At 37.1% G+C, this 21,894-nt stretch overlaps 1 protein-coding gene across 3 annotated transcripts in view; it reads right to left on the minus strand.

Moving 5' to 3' along the window:
- Positions 1-21,894, minus strand: part of LOC149821730 (F-box protein At3g58530-like) — a 31,346-nt gene that overhangs the window by 3,447 nt on the left and 6,005 nt on the right. For all 3 annotated transcript variants that reach the window (XR_016425900.1, XR_016425899.1, XM_089980605.1), the window contains exon 6: positions 12,519-12,589. Coding sequence is in view for 1 of the 3 variants with exons in the window: in XM_089980605.1 (XP_089836731.1) it covers positions 12,519-12,589 (71 nt within the window). In the remaining 2 variants the exon portion in view is untranslated. The remainder of the gene's footprint in view (positions 1-12,518; positions 12,590-21,894) is intronic.

The raw sequence follows: 21,894 nt of genomic DNA on the forward strand, positions 1-21,894 counted from the left end.
TAGAACCCAAATGGAAAGGTCCGACAACAAAAATGAGGCAAAGACAATTAGAAAGAGAAAATCTTTTCTTCTTTCGAGCAAGTGCGGTCATGTCTTCTCCATAGAACTTATGCTCCTCTTATAAGCGAGGCTCTTGCCAAATATGTCAAGCGAAAACTAGAATTGGGATGCACAAGACTAGTGATGAGGTTCTTGTCGTATCAAGTCCCAAGACCAATGTAAAAACATATAGACCTCTTCACTTTGAGAAAAAATACAATGAAGGAGAAAGAAAACTCATTTGTCATTTTTGTAATGAACTGAGCACGTAGAATTGAAAAGAAACCTCACAAATAATCAAGTTTAATAAATAACTTGACAAAACATACATCCACCAAATATGCTAGAACAAAATAGCATATAAATGCTTCACGACAAAGATGTAAAAAGAGTGCTTAAAAGCACGTTAATCTGAATATTATTGAGGGGTAAAACCCTCTACAAAAAGTGTATTACAATGGGCACAAATGGCCCTTATTTATAGAGTGTTGGCTCACTTGAAAGAGTTGTTGGGCTGTTCCCAACAGCTCTAATTAGAGCCGTTGGGAGTAGCCCAACAACTCTTTGTCAACAGTTGATGTGAGTTTTATGAAAACAGTTTTAAAAATGATATTTTAATAACATCTAAGTGAAAGCCAGAGACCAAAAATATAAAAATCGGCTCGCACGAATGGTGGAGTCCGGGTCGATCTAAGGAAACAGGAGATACTTGTATTCAAACACACAAGCTAAGCTACTCTTTATTGCCAAAATAAAAAAAAGAATTAATTAAATAAGTAGTTAACTAAGAGAGTATTGCCCTATGCAGAGGGCTTAAACAAATGAAAGAATAAAAATGCCTTATTACAACCCAATTAATGAAATAAAAATAAAACCTAAGCTAAAAAGAAAGTCAAGAGTCTTCAGTGCTTGAGGCTTTTGTGATCCCTTTTTGTCCCTTCTAGGTTGAACACTTTTGTATGGTTTAATTCAGGGCCCTCTGAGGGATTCCTTGAGGGCACTTCTAAGGGTCTAGGGGTCCCTTGAGGAAACCTTTTAAAAACCTCAGAGGGCTCTTCAGGGGTATGAAAATCAAGGTTGTTAAATGCGATGAGGCGAAGCGAGGCGTTGAAGCGTAAGCTTCATGATCAAAATAATAAAATATATAATATTAATAAAATAGCACTGGTAAATGGTTTTTTAATATAAATATACATATATGAGTTTGTTATATACATATATGATTTTGTTTGATGGTTGATTTAGTAAATATAAGGTTTTTGAAGGACTTGAAAAATAAATAGCTCCCAATTTTTTTAAATTATAACCTTGAATTTGTTTCCATCAAAAACGGCCTAAACAAAAAAAAAATCTTAGTGATGCATATAAATATTTTTTTCTTGGACATATCAAATGCATACATGCAATAGAACTATCATGAAACTATAGTTTTTCAGCAATGCACTTTTGCGCACATCTCTTACTTATATACAGGTATATGTAAATTTAAGTTAGTTATAATTTTTAGTGGTTTACCACCACGCAATTAATCGGGAGCTATTAATGCTATTGAAACTTCCATCAAACATTTAGCTGAAATCATAGTGAGGGCAATCCAAACAGTGTTATATTTGAAATTATTTTAGATAATTATGTATTCAAAGCAATTCCAGAACGCTTGAGGTACTGAGCGTGCGCCTCAGTACCTTGAGCGTGCGCCTCGCCTGTGAGGCGTACGCTTCAAGTACTGAGGCGTACGCCTCTCACAACACTGATGAAAATAGCTTTATCGCACGTTCCACCGCTTCCCTGCAAAACACAAAAACAAAACACACAGCAGGCACAAGCAATCTACGAGAAAACTACTAGTAAATATGATGAAAAATCACAAAAACATAAAATAAATAACATGAAAGAGCTATGAACAACTACACTACACGACTAATGAACAAACCAAATAACAATTAAGAATGTTAAGATCTATTGCAACACCAAATAAACACAGCAAATAACAATTCCAGAACTAACATCTATTACTAATGAACTAAATAATGTGACTAATAACTATGTAATTCAAATAACTAAATAATGTAACTAATAACTATGCAATTCAAATAACTAAATAATGCACCTAACCACTAACACAATGACCAAATGACTTCAATACAGCTAACCAATAAAAAAAACGTGAATTCTAAATTTATTTGATGACCTAAAAGAAGGGGGAAACTCTACTCTAACTAAATGCTATGTCACGATCTAGACTACACTACAAGACAAAGCAACCACTCTAATTTATTGGCTTCAAGAACAATGCTAGTATATATTAACATCCTTACCAAGTAACAAAGGAACACAATTTAACTAGATAACGTTACCTACAGAACATCACCATATAACATTTATTGCACATGGAATTTATCACACAACCTAACAAATGAAATCAGTGACACTAATGAATTAATATAATGAATGCAATAAATAACTAATGCAACAATAAACAAATCATAGCTAACACAACTAACGTCAATGCAATGAAATAACCAATGCAGCTAATGTATGAAGGACGATTAATACTAAGAAACAAAAGACGCTAACCCATGATGCAGAACGACTAACAAATAAATCGACAGACGTTGTATACAAAACCTAATAAAATGTGCTGAACAAAAAAAAAGAAAAACGTTGAACCTCATTAGAAAACGTTAAACTAAGTAATAACAAACATGCTACCTTTTCTGAAATATTTTTTTCAATAACAGAGCTGCTGAAACAATAAAATAATAAAGATGTTGAACCAACCCAATAAAATAAAGAAGACCCTAAATCTAAATGTTATACTATGCTGAAACTAAATATTAGAAAACGATGATGAACAAATCAACTGAATATGCTATATGCAGAAACAAACACCCGAAAAAAAAAAGAAAAACATAACTGAACACTAATAAACGCTAAAAAAAACTGGAACAAGCTGAGATCAAAAGAAACAAATTAAAAATAACACTAATGCTATTGCATAGATTCAAAAAACCGGAATCAAACTGTCTAACTATGACCCATACGTTAACCCTAAAACAAAAATGCAGAACTTAGGATATATATTTTTCTTTTCAGCAAAAACAAAAGAGTAACACGTAAAGAGAAAAGGGAAGAAGAAGAACACTCACAAGTGCTTCCGACAGACTGGTTGAGAAAAGATATGGCTTTTCCTTTTGTGTGACACGTCTCGACGAAAGAGAAGACACCGACGAAGAGAGAGGCAAGAAAAAGAAGAGAAGATGAAGATGGAAAACCGGTGGAAAGAAGAGAGAGAGAGAGAGGCAAGAATAGGGGGCGTCAACTCCAAAAGAAAAAACGTCTCCTCTTTGCTGAGTTATGCTATTTATAATACAATATTAGGTTAAAATAAAATTTTCAAAACAAGTCCCAAGAGTTAAGCAATTTTCAAAAGAGGCTTTGCTTGAAAAAAATAACTTTCCTAAAAATGCCTATTCCTAAATTGATTAACTTAGCTATTTAGAACCTAATATAATCAAAGTATAACTAAAAGAAACCTCCTAAACTAATAAAACACTAAAAACGCAGGGAAAAACTTCAGAATATAAGATTTTCTGATAAAATTCAATGCGATTCGATTTCTCGAAACTAACAATAAAAAGTAGTTTTTTAAAGCGATTTTAACATGGATCATGCATAAATAATGATTAATAAAATGTGAATTATATGCATGATCAACAATCAAATATTGATGGTTGACTGTACATTGAGAGTCATTATGACTGTACATTGAGAGTCATTATGACTGTACAGTGACAGTCATTATGACTGTTAGGGAAAAGGACAAAACAGAAAAAAAAGAATAAAAAGAAATAAAACAAAAATACAGAAAAATAAAGATTACAAAGATATACATATATACTTTAAATACATATACATATACATACTCTTATATTACGAAGAGTATGTATGTATATATGTGTGTGTATATATATATATATATATATATATATATATATATATATATATATATATATATATATATATATATATATATATTCAAGTATATACATATATATGTTATTTTCTAACAAGAATGTCCAAAACTCAAAAGAAAGGTGGCTATAATGAGTGAAGAACCTCCAAAACATGAAGAAACAAGAAAATGAAGTGATTTCAATGACTTATTTCAATTATTGTTACTATTTTTATTTATGTTTTACATCTTAAATGTGTTTTCTTCTTTATTTTGTATTTTTTTACTTATTTCTTTTATTATATATGTATTTTATCATCTTTTTTTAAATTTAGAGTTTAGACAAAGAAACCGCCCCCCAAGATTAGAGACCTATTTGTGTTGGCTCTACCTGCCGTACTTAGGATCAAGGTTGTAAGTAGTGCATCGTTAACCATATCAGTTGGGCCAAAAGTTAGATATGTATCATAGCATATCATAAAAAATCATAATTTTTTCAAAAATTCCAACAGAATCATAAAAAATTAGCAAAAATTCTAAAAAATCATAACACATGAAAAATGATGAATTTTACAAAATACAACCATAAAATCGCATATGAAGCATTTATATCTCTATGAGCTGCATAAGACATCATCAAACATCAACTAATATAGATAATATTGCAAGTATATTGTAATGAAATAAGCGGAAGAAACCAAGAATGCTAAAGCATTCACTATGTCCCACACGGACAAATGCAACAAGCACAAGAGAGAAAATCCACTAAGGGATATACAAAGGGCCTTATAAAAAGGCTACACACATGAAAAATAATATCACTATTATTGAAGAGGAGCTCTCAAGAGCAATACAACATACATGGGGGGTTCCCCCTATTTATAAGAAGAGGAGACCAAAGGGGCTCCCAATAGAGTCGTTGGGAGCCCCCAACGGTCACATATGTGACCGTTGGGGGCCCCAACGACTCCATTGTGGGGCCCCTTTTCGGTATCCAAAAAATACAAAAATAAAAATAAAAATAAAAATAAAAATAAAAAAATAGTGAAATACGAGAAACAAAATAAGTACCCCTATGGGGTACTTTGTGAAATGACCATAATACCCCTATCGGGTATTATGGTATTATTACATATGTTTTAACACCCCCCCTCAAACTTTACGGGGGAATGACCGAAAGTTTGCCAAGGAGGAACAAGAAGCGAGGAGCAGGCAGGGCTTTGGTGAAGAAATCAGCAAGTTGATATTCTGAAGTGACATATGGCAGTGTTACTGTCCCACGAAGATATTCATCACGTACATAATGACAATCCATTTCAATATGTTTCGTCCTCTCATGGAAAGTGTGGTTGCTGGCAATGTAGATAGCACTTTTGTTGTCGCAACAAAGCTTCGAAGCCCCGGTAATTTCGACTCCCATATCTTGAAGAAGACTTCGAAGTCACACCAGCTCCATTGTAGTGGTTGCTATAGCCCTGTATTCTGCTTCAGTAAAAGACAATGAGACTTTCTGCTGTTTCTTGCACCTCCAAGCAATTAGTGAATCTCCTAGGAATACACAAAAGCCAGTAGTTGAGATTCGATCATTTGGGTTTCCTCCCCAGTCAGCATCAGTATAAGCTAGTAAATCTAAGGAAGAGATTGAGGATAGGAATAGCCCTTTAGTCAAAGTATTTTTAATATATCGAATGATCCGGAGCACAGCACTCATATGCACAGATGTAGGAGCATGCTGAAATTGGCTTGCAGAGTGCACAGCATGAGCAATATCGGGCCTGGTGATAGTCAGATAGGTGAGGGAGCCTATGAGTTGCCTGTAGGGCGTAGGATCGTCCAGCAGAACTCCATCCTCCAGTCGTAGTTTAGCATTGATAACCTCGGGAGTCTCCACCTTTTTATCATCTGAAATCCCAGATTTGGAGCATATGTCTGCAGCAAGCTTCATCTGTGACAGTATATACCCTCGAGGAGAGTATGCAACTTCTATGCCAAGAAAGTACCTGAGAAAACCCAGATCAGACATATCAAAATTATGTTTTAACATATTTTTAACTTTAAGAATACCGCTTTCATCATTGCCAGTGATGATCATATCATCAACATAAAGCAGAAGGATGATGATACTATTACCTGCCTTTTTAACAAAAAGAGCAGTGTCAGTATAACATGAGCGAAATCCCAATTGTAACATGATAGCACTAAATCTATCATACCAAGCCTTAGGGGCTTGTTTAAGACCATATAAGGCTTTTAATAACCGAAGGGTTTGACCTTGGTTAACACTGATTCCCGGCGGAGGATCCATATATACTTCTTCATTCAACTGACCATTAAGAAAGGCATTTTTAACATCTAATTGGAATATAGGCCATTTCTTAGATGATGCTACCGCAATTAAAGTTCTAACGCTTGTCATGCGAGCCACGGGAGCAAAAGTCTCCTCATAATCGATGCCATATTCTTGTGAGTATCCCTTAGCAACTAATCTAGCTTTATAGCGCTCTAGGGAACCATCACTTTTTGTTTTGACTTTGTAGACCCATCGACATCCTATAGCTTTCTTATTTGGAGGAAGGTGAACTATTTCCCAAGTTTTAGCTTTATTTAAAGCATCTAGTTCAACTTTCATTGCTTCAACCCAATGAGGTATACTTTTTGCTTGATTATAATGGGAGGGTTCATAGTAAGAATGCAAGGCTATTAGACAAGCTCTATATTTAGGTGAAAGAGTTTCATATGAGACAAACCTATTAGGTGGAATTGATTCTCTAGAAGAACGCCTAAGGGAGGTTTCTTCTAGGGGTTCATTAAGCCGCAAGAATTTTTCTAAAGCACTAATAGGTTGGGCTTCCTCACGCCGAGTGTATACTTGGAGATTGTCACCATTAGTTGGTGATACATCATCATCATGAGAATCATGAGTATTTTCTAAAATTTCCGGATGACTCAAAGAGTCATCATTTGAATCTTCTAAAAGATCATTGATAAACATATAATCAATTTCATTTGATTTTTCCAATATGTCAAATCCATTTTCATCTTCTAAAAAGGTTACATCTTTGGAGACAAATAACTTATTGTTTTTATGATCAAAGCATCTATAGCCTTTTTGATTTTCACCATATCCTAAAAATACACATTCTATTGCTTTAGGTGACAATTTATCTCTTTTATGTAAAAGAACAAAGCATTTACACCCAAAAATCCGAAGACGATTGTAGTCGGGTGTCATATTAAAAAGTTTTTCATAAGGAGAGATATTATTCAATTTTGAAGATGGCATCCTATTGATTAAATAGGTGGAGGTTAACACGGCTTCGGCCCAAAAATTTTTAGGAATATTTTTAGAAATGAGTAAGGATCTAGTGGTTTCCAAAATATGCCTATGTTTTCTTTCCGCTAGACCGTTTTGTTGTGGAGTTCTTGGGCAAGATTTTTGATGACAAATGCCATGTTGTTTTAGATATGCTTGAAAATCATTTGATAAGTATTCTCCACCCGAATCGGATCTAAGAATGGATATTTGACTTTGAAATTGATTTTGAATTTTTGCATGGAATTCTTTAAAGAAGTTAAAAACTTCCGATTTAAAGTTAAGAAAATAAATCCATACATATCTAGTATAATCATCAATAAAAGTAACATAATATGAATAACCACCTTTAGATAGAACCGGAGATGGCCCCCAAACATCGGAATGCACCAATTCAAAAGGTCTTGTTGTCACAAAGGATCTAATAGGAAAAGGAGTAGACTTCATTTTGCCAAAAATGCAATCTTTGCAATTGATATCTTTTTCTTTACAAAACTTGTGTCCAAAAGGAAAAAGATACATTTTAGAGTAACTTGGATGTCCAAGCCTTTTATGCCAAGTTTCAATATTTTTGTCTTGGACATAAGTACAAAATGAGGTATTTAAAAGCATTAAATTATCCATAAAATAAAGGTCTCCCTTCCTATGGCCTTGCCCAATCCGCTTCCCGAACCGAAGATCCTGCACAAAGCACCCTTGGGATGAGAAAGATATTTCACATCCATGGTCGGCTATTTGAGAAACGGAAAAGAGGTTAAGATTTAATTTTGGAACTATTCTAACTTTTGGAACAAGGAAATTTTGAACATTTTTAGAATCAAGAGTTCCAACACCATTTATTTTGAGAAAAGTTCCATCGGCCGTAGAGACACAAGACATTTTTGAATTGGTGTGCACATTGGTTAATGCATTTTCATGAGGGGTCATGTGAAAAGAAGCTCCGGAATCTAAAATCCAAGAGTACGTACCGGGAGGTGATGATGAGGCAATGGCGGCACCGGAGGTGGAAGAAGTGACCTTTAAGATTTGTTGAAGAGCCAAGGAGATTTGTCCAAGAGTGTCTTTGAGATCCCCGTTCTTGCCGTCATCTTCTTTGGTGGTGGATTCTTCAACGGAAGCCACCTTTGGCTTGAATGCCCCATTTAGCTTTGGGCAAACGGGTTTAATATGTCCCGGCTCATAACAATGGTGACATATAATCATTTTTCTTCCACCACTCCCTTGCTTACCAAAATGAGGTGGTTTGTATGTTTTAACATGATTGCCGGGTTTAGATACGGCAAGAACTTCCTCTATGCTTTTACCCATGCTATGCCTAGTCTCTTCTTGAGTAATCTCGGCAATAGCTTCTTCTAAGGGAGGAAACGTGGATCTATGAAGAAGTGAGGATCTCACTTGTTCAAATTCGGGACGAAGCCCAAATAAAAATTGAAACAATCTATCTTGTTCCATTTGTTTTTGTCTTAGAACCACATCCTCCATAGATACCCATTTAGGCTCTAAAAGAGCCAATTCATCCCACAAAGGATTTAGAGCACTATAGTAATCTTGTATGCTCATGTCGCCTTGTTTTGTGGTTCTTACTTTTTCTTGCAAGAAATAAGCTCTTGCAAGATCCTTTTGGGTAAACATACCCTTCATAAAAAACCAAGCTTCATTTGCCCGGCGGAATTTTGCAATATTTGCACATACCTTAAGTTCGACATTATTCATAAACCATGCAAGGATTTTTGCATGGTTGCTCTCCCAATCTTCCATTTGATGATTATAATCTTCAATGGCCTTGAGACGAGCATCGCCTTCAAGTGCTTTCTCTTGATCTCCTTCCATCTTTGTGAGCTTAAGTTGGGGTTCCGGAACGGTTCCCATTACATAACCCCAAAGCTTCTTGCCTTTGAGATTATTCTCCATTGCGGATGCCCACATCATGTAATTTTTTCCATTGAGTTTGAATGATAGATCGATCTTGACTTCCATTGCTACACAAGGAAGATGTGAGAAAGAAAGGAAGTAGAGAGAGACAAGATTTTACCTTTAGAAGATCTTATGGCTCTGATACCATGTAATGAAATAAGCGGAAGAAACCAAGAATGCTAAAGCATTCACTATGTCCCACACGGACAAATGCAACAAGCACAAGAGAGAAAATCCACTAAGGGATATACAAAGGGCCTTATAAAAAGGCTACACACATGAAAAATAATATCACTATTATTGAAGAGGAGCTCTCAAGAGCAATACAACATACATGGGGGGTTCCCCCTATTTATAAGAAGAGGAGACCAAAGGGGCTCCCAATAGAGTCGTTGGGAGCCCCCAACGGTCACATATGTGACCGTTGGGGGGCCCAACGACTCCATTGTGGGGCCCCTTTTCGGTATCCAAAAAATACAAAAATAAAAATAAAAATAAAAATAAAAAAATAGTGAAATACGAGAAACAAAATAAGTACCCCTATGGGGTACTTTATGAAATGACCATAATACCCCTATCGGGTATTATGGTATTATTACATATGTTTTAACATATATCTCATAATAACAATACAAAATATTAAATATCTTGCAATTAAGAACATGTCACAAGACCCATACTTTCATATTACATATAAAAACAAAAATAACCAAGTTTATGAACACTTAAGTGTTAAATTACCAAGTTTTTTTTAAAATATAAGTGTTAGCCCACTCCTTCAGTGAAAAAAGGATAGAAATGCACTCTTACGCAAGAAATACGCAAAAGCCCTCTCCCTTGCACACAAATCAACACTCAAATCGCTTTCACGCTTCTTAGGGTGTGTGGGTTCTCCTCTAAAGGCCTCTACACAAATGAAAGAATTGGCCATAGGGAGGTCTTTAAAACCCAAAATTAAAAAAATCGAGTTCTGGCCGTTTTAAAAGTACATATTGTATGATACACCCTGTATCGTATGATACAGGGTGTATCATACGATACAACTAATACAGATACGCTACACTTGTATCGCGATATGGGTGTGTATCGTATCGAGTTAGGCCATAGTTATAATACATATCGTACTATATCGTACGATACAATACTTACAACATTGCTTACGATCACTGTCTTGGCAGCGTAAAACTCTGTGGGTTTACCCCTTGCCCCCAAGGAGGCGCCACGCTTAAGCTTGCAAGGAGTGACGCCCATGGGATTTGAACCTAGACCGCCTGCCTAGCGGCCTAGGCCCCATCCCACAGTGCCAAACCCCTTTGGGGAATTATTTTATTATCTAAACATGATATTTTCTTACTTATTTCTGTTATTTTATAACTTTCTTTAAAATGTTTTTTAAGCCCCGATATGGTCAAAATGATCTTCTTCTATGTATGTATATAAACAAATAAATAAATATAAATAAATATATATATATATATTGAAGGGGGACTATCCAACTAAAAGAAGGTCTAAAATCTACAACCAACGATGATTGGATGGCTTCCCTTCTCCAATGCTTAAGCATCGCATCAATCAGACCTCATATATTTATTCTTTATAATTTATTTAGTAAGAAATATGCTTTACACAAAATTTAAGACATATAAACATGTTTTTCGAAACATGAAAAATTGACTGCTCAAAATGCATTTAAAACTTTAAAATACGACATATAAACATGTTTTTCAAAATGTGAAAAATTGACTACTCAAAATGCATTTAAAACTTTAAAATACAAAAAGGGACATATGGGAAAGTTAAATAGAGGACTCTACTTTTGGAACCAACTTCCTTTTATATAATTTTTTATATAACCAGAATACATTATACATTGAGTATAAGATTATTAATCATTTTGTGAGATTTTTGTGGTTTGATTACTTAGTAATACCAAATAGTAGTTGATTATGTTATTACAAATTTTTTTATTCGAAATGCTAATACATATTTCACAAGGCTTATTCATGTATATTAATAGTTTTTATTATTCATACTACCATAATGTACAAAGTTAGTTTACTATTATAAATGCCATTCTTATCTCAAATTTTACAAACATGTATTATTTCTAATATTGGATGCATGGGTTTACGTGGATGAGGTAGTGGTTAAAAATGAAAAAAAAGGAGACCACCTGTTATTCTTTTCAGATAAAGTGATTTAGAGCTCTATAGATTATGTTATTCATTTCCTAAAATGATTCTTGTCACTTCGCTTGGTTCCCGGTTCTTTAAATGAATTCTGCTTCATTTCCTAAACAATTAGGCAGATCAGCTCCCAAGGTTGCCAGACTAGGAAGTGGAAGGGGGAAATGATATGGGAAGCGAGAAGTGAGGCATTTTAAAATTTATAGGAAGCGACATGTGAGGTATCAATTTGAAGAGAAATAGGAATAAAAAAGGAAGCAATATGAGAACTGAATAAGAATCAAACAAGTAAATAAAAAACTAAAATAAAATTAATTATTCTTATTTTTCATGATTTTTCAGTAAAAGAATTAAAATTTTGTTAGAAATCTAAAAATGATGGTAACCAATTTTAAAAAAAAAACATGAGAAGTGAGTGGAAGCACGAGAGGAAACACATGGAAAACATGAAAAGAAATGTGAGAAAAGCATAAAGGAAGCACGTAGGGAAGCATGGACAATGTGTGTGGGAAGCATAGAAGAAGCGTAGGGGAATCAAGATTCCCGTGAAGTTTCGGAAACGAGGAGTATCGCACTTCTGAAGCAAGTTTATGGGAAGCACGCTTCCCACCTTCCTAAGAAGCTTCCAGTAACTGTCAACCTTCCCACTTTCTGCTTCCCAGTTTCTCCACAAAATTATCAGTTCTAGCTTTGCTTCCTTCACTGCTTCCCGCTTCCACTGCCTATTCTGACTACTATAAGAAAAAATGTAAATATTCATGAGAACTTTTTCCAAGGAATCTTACCTAGTAGATGTTATAAATATTATGGATAACAAGATGCCCTACCCAGCCCCATAAACAGATAGATGGTGACTGGTGAGAGGATGACTCTATCTGAAAGTTCAATTCTAAGGTCTCAAATCTTTAATTTGCTGAAAAAGAAAGGAACAAACTAGTCTATAAAGGAAATTTGGTGAAATCAAACTTCAAAGATTTCCATTAAAAAAATGTATATGAAAGAATAAGTCAATAAAAGAACCAGTGCATGCTTCAGGCTTTATTGTAACATGGAAATTCAAAAAGGAAGAAATTTCACTATTAGCACAATATTGAAAATACTTCTTACATACCTTGTCAAATTTAAAACCTTCAGCTCTTTATAGTTGTCTGCAATTAGCTGCAAACTTTTATCTGACACATTCTGCAATAACACAAGCAACTTAGCCATACAAGGCCAATAAAATATAACATATAGAACACATAATTTAAAATTGAGCATCAAGAAAGATGATGGTTAAAAAGAAAGCCTCAGGAAAACACATATGATACAACCGTACAGGTTAACTGATTCTGCATTCAGGATTTGTGGACTGCAAACCAAGTGTATAAGCGCTCGAGGTATAACACCATTTTCTAAGTTACTTTTTCTTGGTTCAAAAAAAAAATCTTAGTTGCATACTAATACCCAAACCAGTGTTACAAGTATCATTCTCAAGATTTTCAGCAAGGAAAAACTCACTATTAACAAAGATCTTTTTAGGAAAATCTTGGTGAACTAAAAACTAAGAAAAGAAACTTTGGATCAAAATAAAGAAAATATAAAGTCTAAATCTAAATTAAATAAGCTGTATCAATAAAGTGACATATCAAGTTTAGTGCAAATTCATCATGAATTTCACATTTGGAGAATTTATCACAGCAAAACTGCAAATAAATTCAAAATGCTACTGATATCTGTGACAGAGTCAAACCAATACTCCCACGTCCATTCATTTTTTATAAACTTCAAGGTACTTAAACCCAATTGATGCAGACACTCACTCAGGAAATTTGTTAAACAAGAACAAGCAGAGATGACACAACATTCTCAAGCAAAGAGAATCAGGAAGAAATGATTCGGCACCAAATAAGTAACTAAATGAAATAGTCATAAGTGGCAATGCCGTGTCAAGCTACACCTGTTGGAAATTATTTTGCTTCTACGTGACAGTTGCAAAAATGGATGAAAATTCATGTCATCATAACAAGGATTCTAAGAGAAAACAGCAACAAAAGGAGGTTGATTGTTGTGAGGAAGACAAGGTAAGCCTCGAAGTATAGAAATTTTCATAGAATAGGAAGCAAACCTTAACCATACTGATGCAGGAATAGAAAGGCACATCATTTTCCAATAAATCGACAAGTTGTTTGGTATTAAAGGGCAGGTTGCCAGCCAGATTATGTGGATCGTAATGAACTAATAGTACTCAAAGGGAGCAATATATATTTCATTACATGTGACTTCCCCGCACATCTATCTCTCTCTCTCTCTCAGCGGCAGGGAGGGGGTTTTCACGCCTTGGGAGATCCGACACGGGCGACGGAGGTAGCCCCCCTCGATGAGCGACGATTCAAGGTATTTTTTATGTACTTCCGCCAAATTCTCCTTTTGTGGCATTTTCATGTCGTTTCTTTTCAAAAAAAAAAACTTGCTTTTTATACATTTTTAGGCCGTGTTTTTTTATCTTGTGCATAACTGTTTAGTTATACACTGTCTGACCCAAGCCCGGATAACGGAGGAGGGTTGCGGTAGGCCAGTGACAGCCAGCATAAAAACTTAGTCACACCCTATGAATATGAACCAATATGCGAATTTCGTTGGGGCATTCCCTACTAAGTGACGCTATGTACTCTATAGGCCCGGAGGCAGTGATAAGTGGGCAAGGGTAGCTAGGACATTGCCCAGAAGCGATGCATCAAACCGGCGCCCGGGGGTGGGGTCAAATAGGCAAGGGTTCCCGCACTTTGGTGGACGGGTGAGGGTGAAAAAGATAGTTCAAGACCATACAATTAGGTTAGCCACTTGGAACATAGGGTCTTTAACTGGTAAGTTGGTAGAGTTAGTAGATGTTATGTGTAGGAGAAAGATTGATATTTTATATTTACAAGAGACTAAATGGGTAGGTGAGAAAGCAAAAGTGATACAACCTTGGGGATATAAGATTTGGTATTCAGGAATACATAGGAATAGGAATGGAGTTGGGATTGTTATTAGTCGTGAGTTTATAGATAATGTAGTTGAGGTATGTAGGAAGAGGGATAGGATTATACTTATTAGATTAGTAGTAGGTATGGATATTATTAATTTTATTAGTGTTTATGCACCTCAAGTCGGTTTAGACGATTCCATTAAGCGTCAATTTTGGGAAGATTTAGACGGAGTAGTACAAAGGATATCTCATGGAGAAAAGATTTTCATCGGCGGAGACCTTAATGGACATGTAGGCATTAGTAGGGATGGCTTTGAGAGTATCCATGGAGGCTATGGTATAGGAGAAAGAAACGAAAATGGAGAAAGGATTTTAGATTTTCGTCTGTCCTATGATTTGATCTTAGCCAACATGTGGTTTAGGAAGAGGGAGTCTCACCTAGTAACATTTAAAAGTGGGGTTAATAAGAGTCAGATAGATTTTTTCCTACTCAGAAAGAGAGATAGAGGTTGTTGCATCGATTGTAAGGTTATACCGAGAGAAAGTGTAGCTACACAGCATAAAGTCTTAATTTTAGATCTTAAAATTAGAAAATGCCACAAAAGGGATAGACATAGGATAGATCCTAGAATTAAGTGGTGGGCACTGAAAGGAGCTAAACAAGAAATGTTTGTAGAACAGGTAGCTAAGGAAGCTAATGAAAAAGTGTATATTGTTTCGGGTTCGGGTCTGGATCCTATACCAGACCCGAGTTCATTGTAATGTATTTCTTTTCTTTTGGGTTGGGTTCGGATATTATATTAGACCCGACCCGACCCGACCCATGTACACTTAAGTGTTTTATACAATGCATTAGGTCACGATTTCTGAGTTACAGAAATCGTGACAGCCGTAGAGGTCCCTTTTAGTTTTCTCTTCTCGTCTCTCTCTCTCTCTCCCTCTCTTTCTCTGTTTTCTCTCTTAATGCAGGTGCAGATCAAATTCTATCATGGTATCAGAGCGGGCGAAAATCTGATCATGGTTTCTGCTCAACGAATCGATTCCAAAAGGTGTGTCTTGTGAGATCTTCTCTTGTTGGGTCATCACCTCTCCTCCTCATCCCTCTTCTTCTTTCTTCTATCTTGAAGTCTCTTCACCTTAGGGCAGATCTGATCAGACTCTGCTGTGCCCTAAATTTGGGCAACGGATCTGCCCCTCTCCATTTCACTCCACTCCTTTGGTCTTTATCAGATCGTCAGGATAAGGGTTTGTTACTGACGACTGCTCTGTCGACCGATCCCTAATCAGATCTGAGATCAGTCTCCAATCGATTTCAACATCTACTTCTATCGTTCCCTATACTCCTTTCGTTACCAAATCTATTTTCAGCCAAAAATCATATTCAAAATTTATTGTATTGTTTCTGATCAGATCTGCAATTGAGATCAGATCTGACGCTATTTTTCTGACATTACCTTCTGAAATTTCTTCTTCTGAATCGCCCTTTTTTGTTTCAGACTTCCTTTCTTGAACATTTAAAAAAAAAGGGGGGGGGGGGGGGGGGTTGAATCTGATCTGGTTACAAAAAAAAGGGGGGAGACATTACAACTAGACTTGACGCCACCAGATTTGACGTGATCTCCACAAAAAAAAAAAGGTTGGGAGAAGGTTGATTTTTTTGTCTGTTGATTCCTATTCTCTATGGATCCCTACCATCCTCAATCAAATCTCTCTTCAAGTTTTCTTAACCAACCTGTTTCTGAGAAGTTGAATACCTCAAATTTCTTGATCTGGAAGAGGCAGATTATTCCTTTCATAAGGAGTCAAGGCCTCTTAGGTCACCTGGATGGAACCACTTTAGTTCCACCAGAATTTAGCCCGAGAGAAGAAAAAGATGACAAAGGGGTGAGTTCAATCGTGTATGTCAAAAATGCTGAATTCCTCAATTGGGAAAGAAAAGACCAGTCAGTTGTTGCATACCAGGGTTACCGGAAGCGCCTAGCTAAAAGGGGAAGCGCGATTCGGAAGCGCGAAACGTCGCGCTTCCGAAGCGTGGGGGGAAGCGTCTCCCTTTTTTGGGAAGCGTGTTTCCCTTTAATGGGGGACGCGCTTCCCTTTAATGGGAAGCGCGCTTCCCATCACGCTTCCCCCACGCTTCCCCCACGCTTCCCCTGTTTTTTCAATTTTTTGTATTTTTTATTTTTTCGCTTCCCCCTCGCTTCCGAGACGCTTCCTAGGTCGCTTCCGAGACACTTCCCGAATCGGTCCTAAGTGGTCCCACGCTTCCCCGCTTCCTAAAATTTTGAAAGTGCCTCGCTTCCCGCTCCCGCTTCCCGTATCGCTTCCCGCTCCCGCTTCCTCAACTGGCAACCATGTTGCATACATCACATCCACCCTGTCTCAAGAGATCCTACTTGCCATTCCTGACAATTGTATAGCTCTTCAACTCTGGGAACGACTAGTTCAGACGTATTCACAGGTTTCTCAAGCAAGAGTAGTTTTTTTAAAAAGAGAATTTCAGTTGTTAAGGAAAGATTTCATGACCATCATGGAATATTTGAACAAGATGAAGACCATTACAGATCAACTTGCAGTTATAGGATGTGCCGTTAGTGACAGTGACATGGTGCAACAAACCCTGAGTGGATTGGGATCTGACTACAACATGATAGTCACTTCACTATTGTATCTCCCTGTTCTTCCTACCTTTGATGAGCTACGAGCCAAATTGATCCAATATGAAATGACTCTGAAGGGATTCTCTGAAGAAACTCATAATCATTCAAATTCTCAAGAAGTTTTTGCTACAGAAGTGACCTATGGTAGAGGACGAGGACGAGGAGGACAAGGGCGAAGTGGACACGGAGGGCGTGGTTTGCTTCCCACTCCAAACACGTTTACTCATGCGCAGGGAACAAGATCCATCCCTACTTGCTTCCTGTGTAACAAAAAGGGACATATCAAGGCGAACTGTTGGCATAATCCAGAGAATAAAGGAAAGAGTCCACAGATAGAAATCAAGAGAAGGTTCACAAATACCAGAGACAGTGGAGAGATTAAAGATTTGTTGATATCTGCCTTGTCAGAGTTAAAATTGAAGCAAAATGATGAAGGCACTTGGTTTGTCGATTCCGGGGCAACGACTCATGTGACAGGCGATGCAGGTAAAATTTCTAATCCTATTCCTTATTTTGGAAAAAGTAAGATTGTCACTGGAGATGGATCCCACCATCCTGTTTCCCATGTTGGAAAGACTGTTATTCCCATGTCACATTCCACTCTTACTCTTTCTGACGTTCTTCATGCTCCTGACATTAAGAAAAATATTGTCTCCGTCTCTAAACTTATTGGTGATAATAATGCTTCAGTTGAATTCACTCCCTTCTCTGTGCAGGTCAAGGACATACGCACGAGGGAAACATTCGCTGAAGGAAAGAGACGAGGCAACATGTATGTCTTTGAAGAAGCTCCATGTCGTGATGTTCGCCCTTCCCACCTGGTTTCGAAGTCTTCATCAGAGTCATGTTCCTCCTCTTCTGCTAGTGTTTTTAGTATCTCTGAATGCAATAAGTCATCCTTATGACATAGTAGGTTAGGACATTGTGGGAGTCATTTTATTGAGAAACTTGTTTCTAATAATCTCATTCCAAAAGAAAGTCTTAAAGGGGATGAGAGTAGTCATAAATGTTCCAGTTGCCTTTTGTGCAAGAGTCATGTATTGCCTTTCAATTCAATTAATAAGAGAGCTTCAAAACCTTTTGAGATCATTTGTTCTGATGTGTGGGGACCCGCCCCAATTGTCTCTGGGTCTGGAAGCAGATATTATCTAATCTTTGTTGATAGCTATTCTCGATACACTTGGATATATTTCTTAAAAAATAAGTCAGAAGTCTTCTCTTTGTTTCAAAACTTCTTTTCCTTGGTCAAAAACCAATTTTCTGAGTCCATTCAGTTTTTACAATGTGATGGAGGTGGGGAATTTTCATCCCATGATTTTATTTCTTTTCTTCGAGATAACGGAATAGGAAGAAGGGTGTCCTGCCCTCACACTCCTCAACAAAATGGGATTGCTGAACGAAAACATAGACATATCGTTGAAAGTGCCATGAGTATGCTTCATGACAGCAATCTTCCCACCAACCTATGGACAGAAGCTTTTCATTCTGCCGTGCATGTGATAAATAGATTGCCAATGGTCATTCTGGAAAACAAGTCTCCTTATCACTGTCTCTTTGGAACTCATCCTAGTTATCATGATCTGCGTGTTTTTTGATGTGTTTGCTATGTGCATGTTGATCGGTCCCTGAGAAACAAGTTTCAAGACAAGGCCCAAAAGTGTAGGTTTGTGGGATACGCAGATGACTACAAAGGATATAGGTGCTATGATCCCACCAACAAACGCATCAGAATCTCAAGAAATGTTGTCTTCGATGAGCAAAATTTCGATGACAAAGCTGATGCAACCAATATACCAACTGAAGTTTACTATCCTTGGTTGAGTTCAGAACTTTTTGCTAGCGCCAGCGAAGCATGTTCACCAGATTGCGTGCAACAAGAAGAAGAGATGTCTGAAAACACTGAGACGTCGGGGTCACAGAATTTAGAAAAAATACCTGGTAGATATAAAGGTATTGTTTATTCCAGACACAGACCGATGACATCAAGCCATTCAGATCATGCTTCAGTCAACAATCTGACTCCTTCTCACACTCCTGAGATCAGAAAATCAAGCCGCATACGACATCCCATTGACAGGTGGGTCAGCTATAACAACTTCTCCTTGGATCTTCAGCTGTTTTTAACTGCTCTCAATAAAGAAGATGAACCCACTATGTACTACCAGGCAGCCACCTCTATCAAGTGGGTAGAAGCTATGAATGATGAAATGCAAGCTTTGCATGAATGTGGAACTTGGGAAGTTGTTCCCAGACCGCCTGACAAAAATGTTGTTGGATGCAAATGGGTCTACAAGATAAAGTACAAGCCAGATGAAACTATTGAGCGATACAAGGCAAGGCTCATAGCAAAAGGATTCACTCAAGAAGCAGGGCAAGACTATGATGAGACTTTTAGTCCGGTTGTAAGAATGGGAACAATTCGGATTATTATCTCTCTGGCTGTTGAACATGGGTGGAAGTTGAGCCAGCTTGATGTAAAGAATGCCTTCTTGCATGGGGACTTAAAGGAGGAAGTGTATATGGAGCAACCCCCTGGATATCAAGAACAAAATTGTAAAACCCATGTGTGCAGGTTAAAGAGAGCTATCTATGGTTTGAAACAAGCATCTCGCTCTTGGTTTGATAGCTTCTCACTAGAGATTCAGAAACATGGTTTTTCGCGTTCCATGCTGGACCACTCATTGTTCTTTTTTAGAAGCCAGACTGTGACCACTCTGTTATTAATTTATGTTGATGATATTGTTATCACAGGAAACTCTGTGGTTCACATCCAAGAAGTGAAAAACTTACTAGGTCAGAGGTTCAAAATGAAAGATCTTGGAACTCTACGCTATTTTCTTGGTGTAGAAGTTGATAATCAAACTCATGGCTTGACACTCACACAGCACAAGTACACCGTAGATGTTTTTCGCAAGGCAAGTATGAAAGACTGCAAACCTCTAGGAACTCCGAGTGTGCTGCATCAAAAACTTAGTGCTCATGATGGAGATTTGTGCGATGATCCCACCAGGTATCGAAGCATAATAGGAATGTTACAGTATCTGACCTTCACTAGACCAGATATTGTTTATTCAGTTAATCAAGTATCTCAATTTATGCATGCGCCACGTACTGGACATATGGAAGCTGTCAAGAGGATCCTTAGATATCTAAAAGGGACCACCGTATATTGTGATGCAGACTATTGGGGATGGATTGACATACTCACCACAGTCATATGGAAAAGATGAGCATGGACTCACCGTATATTGTGATGCAGACTGGGCTGGGGATCCTGATGAACGAAGATCCACATCAGGATATTGTGTCTTTATTGGAAGAAATTTAGTCTCTTGGAGCAATAGAAAACAAAAAGCTATCGCTAGATCAAGTACTGAGGCTGAATACAGATCTATGGCTGCTGCCACTGCCGAAGTCACATGGATCAGACATCTACTGACTGAAGTAGGAGAAAAGATCTCCCACACTACCTTACTATGTGACAACCAAAGTGCTATTAACATGTCATTCAATCCAGTACATCACAGTCGTGCTAAACACATTGAGATTGACCAACACTTTGTGAGACAGAAAGTTGAAGAAAAAGAGATTGAGCCTAAGTTCGTCCATACTGAACAACAAGTTGCAGACCTATTTACGAAAGGATTAACAAAGGATCGTTTTTGGACGCTCAAAGGCAAGTTGTGCATGGTTCACAACCATGCTCAACTTGAGGGGGGTGAAAAAGTGTATATTGTTTCGGGTTCAGGTCTGGATCCTATACCAGACCCGAGTTCATTGTAATGTATTTCTTTTCTTTTGGGTTGGGTTCGGATATTATATTAGACCCGACCCGACCCATGTACACTTAAGTGTTTTATACAATGCATTAGGTCACGATTTCTGAGTTACAAAAATCATGACAGCCGTAGAGGTCCCTTTTAGTTTTCTCTTCTCGTCTCTCTCTCTCTCTCCCTCTCTTTCTCTGTTTTCTCTCTTAATGCAGGTGCAGATCAAACTTTATCAACTAATTGGTGTCTCGAGGAGGATGCAGAATCAGTGTGGAATAAGATAGCGGGTTGCATGCGAAAGATGGTGAAGGAGGTTTTGGGTGAGTCTAAAGGCGGTGCACCGCTAGGTAAGGATACATCATGGTGGAACGAAGATGTCAAATTAGCTATTAAGGTTAAAAGAGAGTGTTATAGAAATCTAAGTAAGAGTCGTGATAATGAGAATTTGGAGAAGTATATAGTAGCAAAGAAGGAAGCTAAAAAAGTAGTTTGAAACACGAGGGATAAGGTATATAAGGAGGTCTATGACAAGTTGGATACCAAAGAGGGCGAAAAGGATATTTATAGGCTTGCAAAGATGAGAGATATGAAATCGAAGGATCTGGGTATGGTTAGATGTATCAAAGATGAAACGCAAAGGGTTTTAGTTAAAGATTAGGAGATTAAGGAGAGATGGAAAGATTATTTTGATAAGCTATTTAATGGAAGGCATGCCCAGGATCTTGGAGACTTCTCCATTCCTTTTCATGAGATGAATCGTGACTTCATGCGCAAGATTCAAAAGAAAGAAATTGCAGAGGCTTTGAAGAAAATGAAATCCAGAAAGGCAGTTGGCCCGAATGATATACCTATCGAGGCTTGGAAATGCTTGGGTGAGAAAGGTTTAGTCTGGTTGGCAAATCTTTTTAACAAGATTTGGCGGACAAATAAGATGCCTAATGAGTGGAGGAAGAGTACTTTGGTGCCTCTCTATAAGAATAAGGGTGATATACAAGATTGCACAAACTATCGTGGTATAAAACTCATGAGTCATACTATGAAACTTTGGGAGAGGGTGATTGAGTATAGGTTGAGGAAGGTTGCCATGATATCAGATAATCAATTTGGTTT

Source organism: Nuphar pumila, chromosome 11 (assembly GCF_984573655.1).
Source record: "Nuphar pumila chromosome 11, dmNupPumi1.hap1.1, whole genome shotgun sequence".
NCBI lineage: Eukaryota > Viridiplantae > Streptophyta > Magnoliopsida > Nymphaeales > Nymphaeaceae > Nuphar > Nuphar pumila.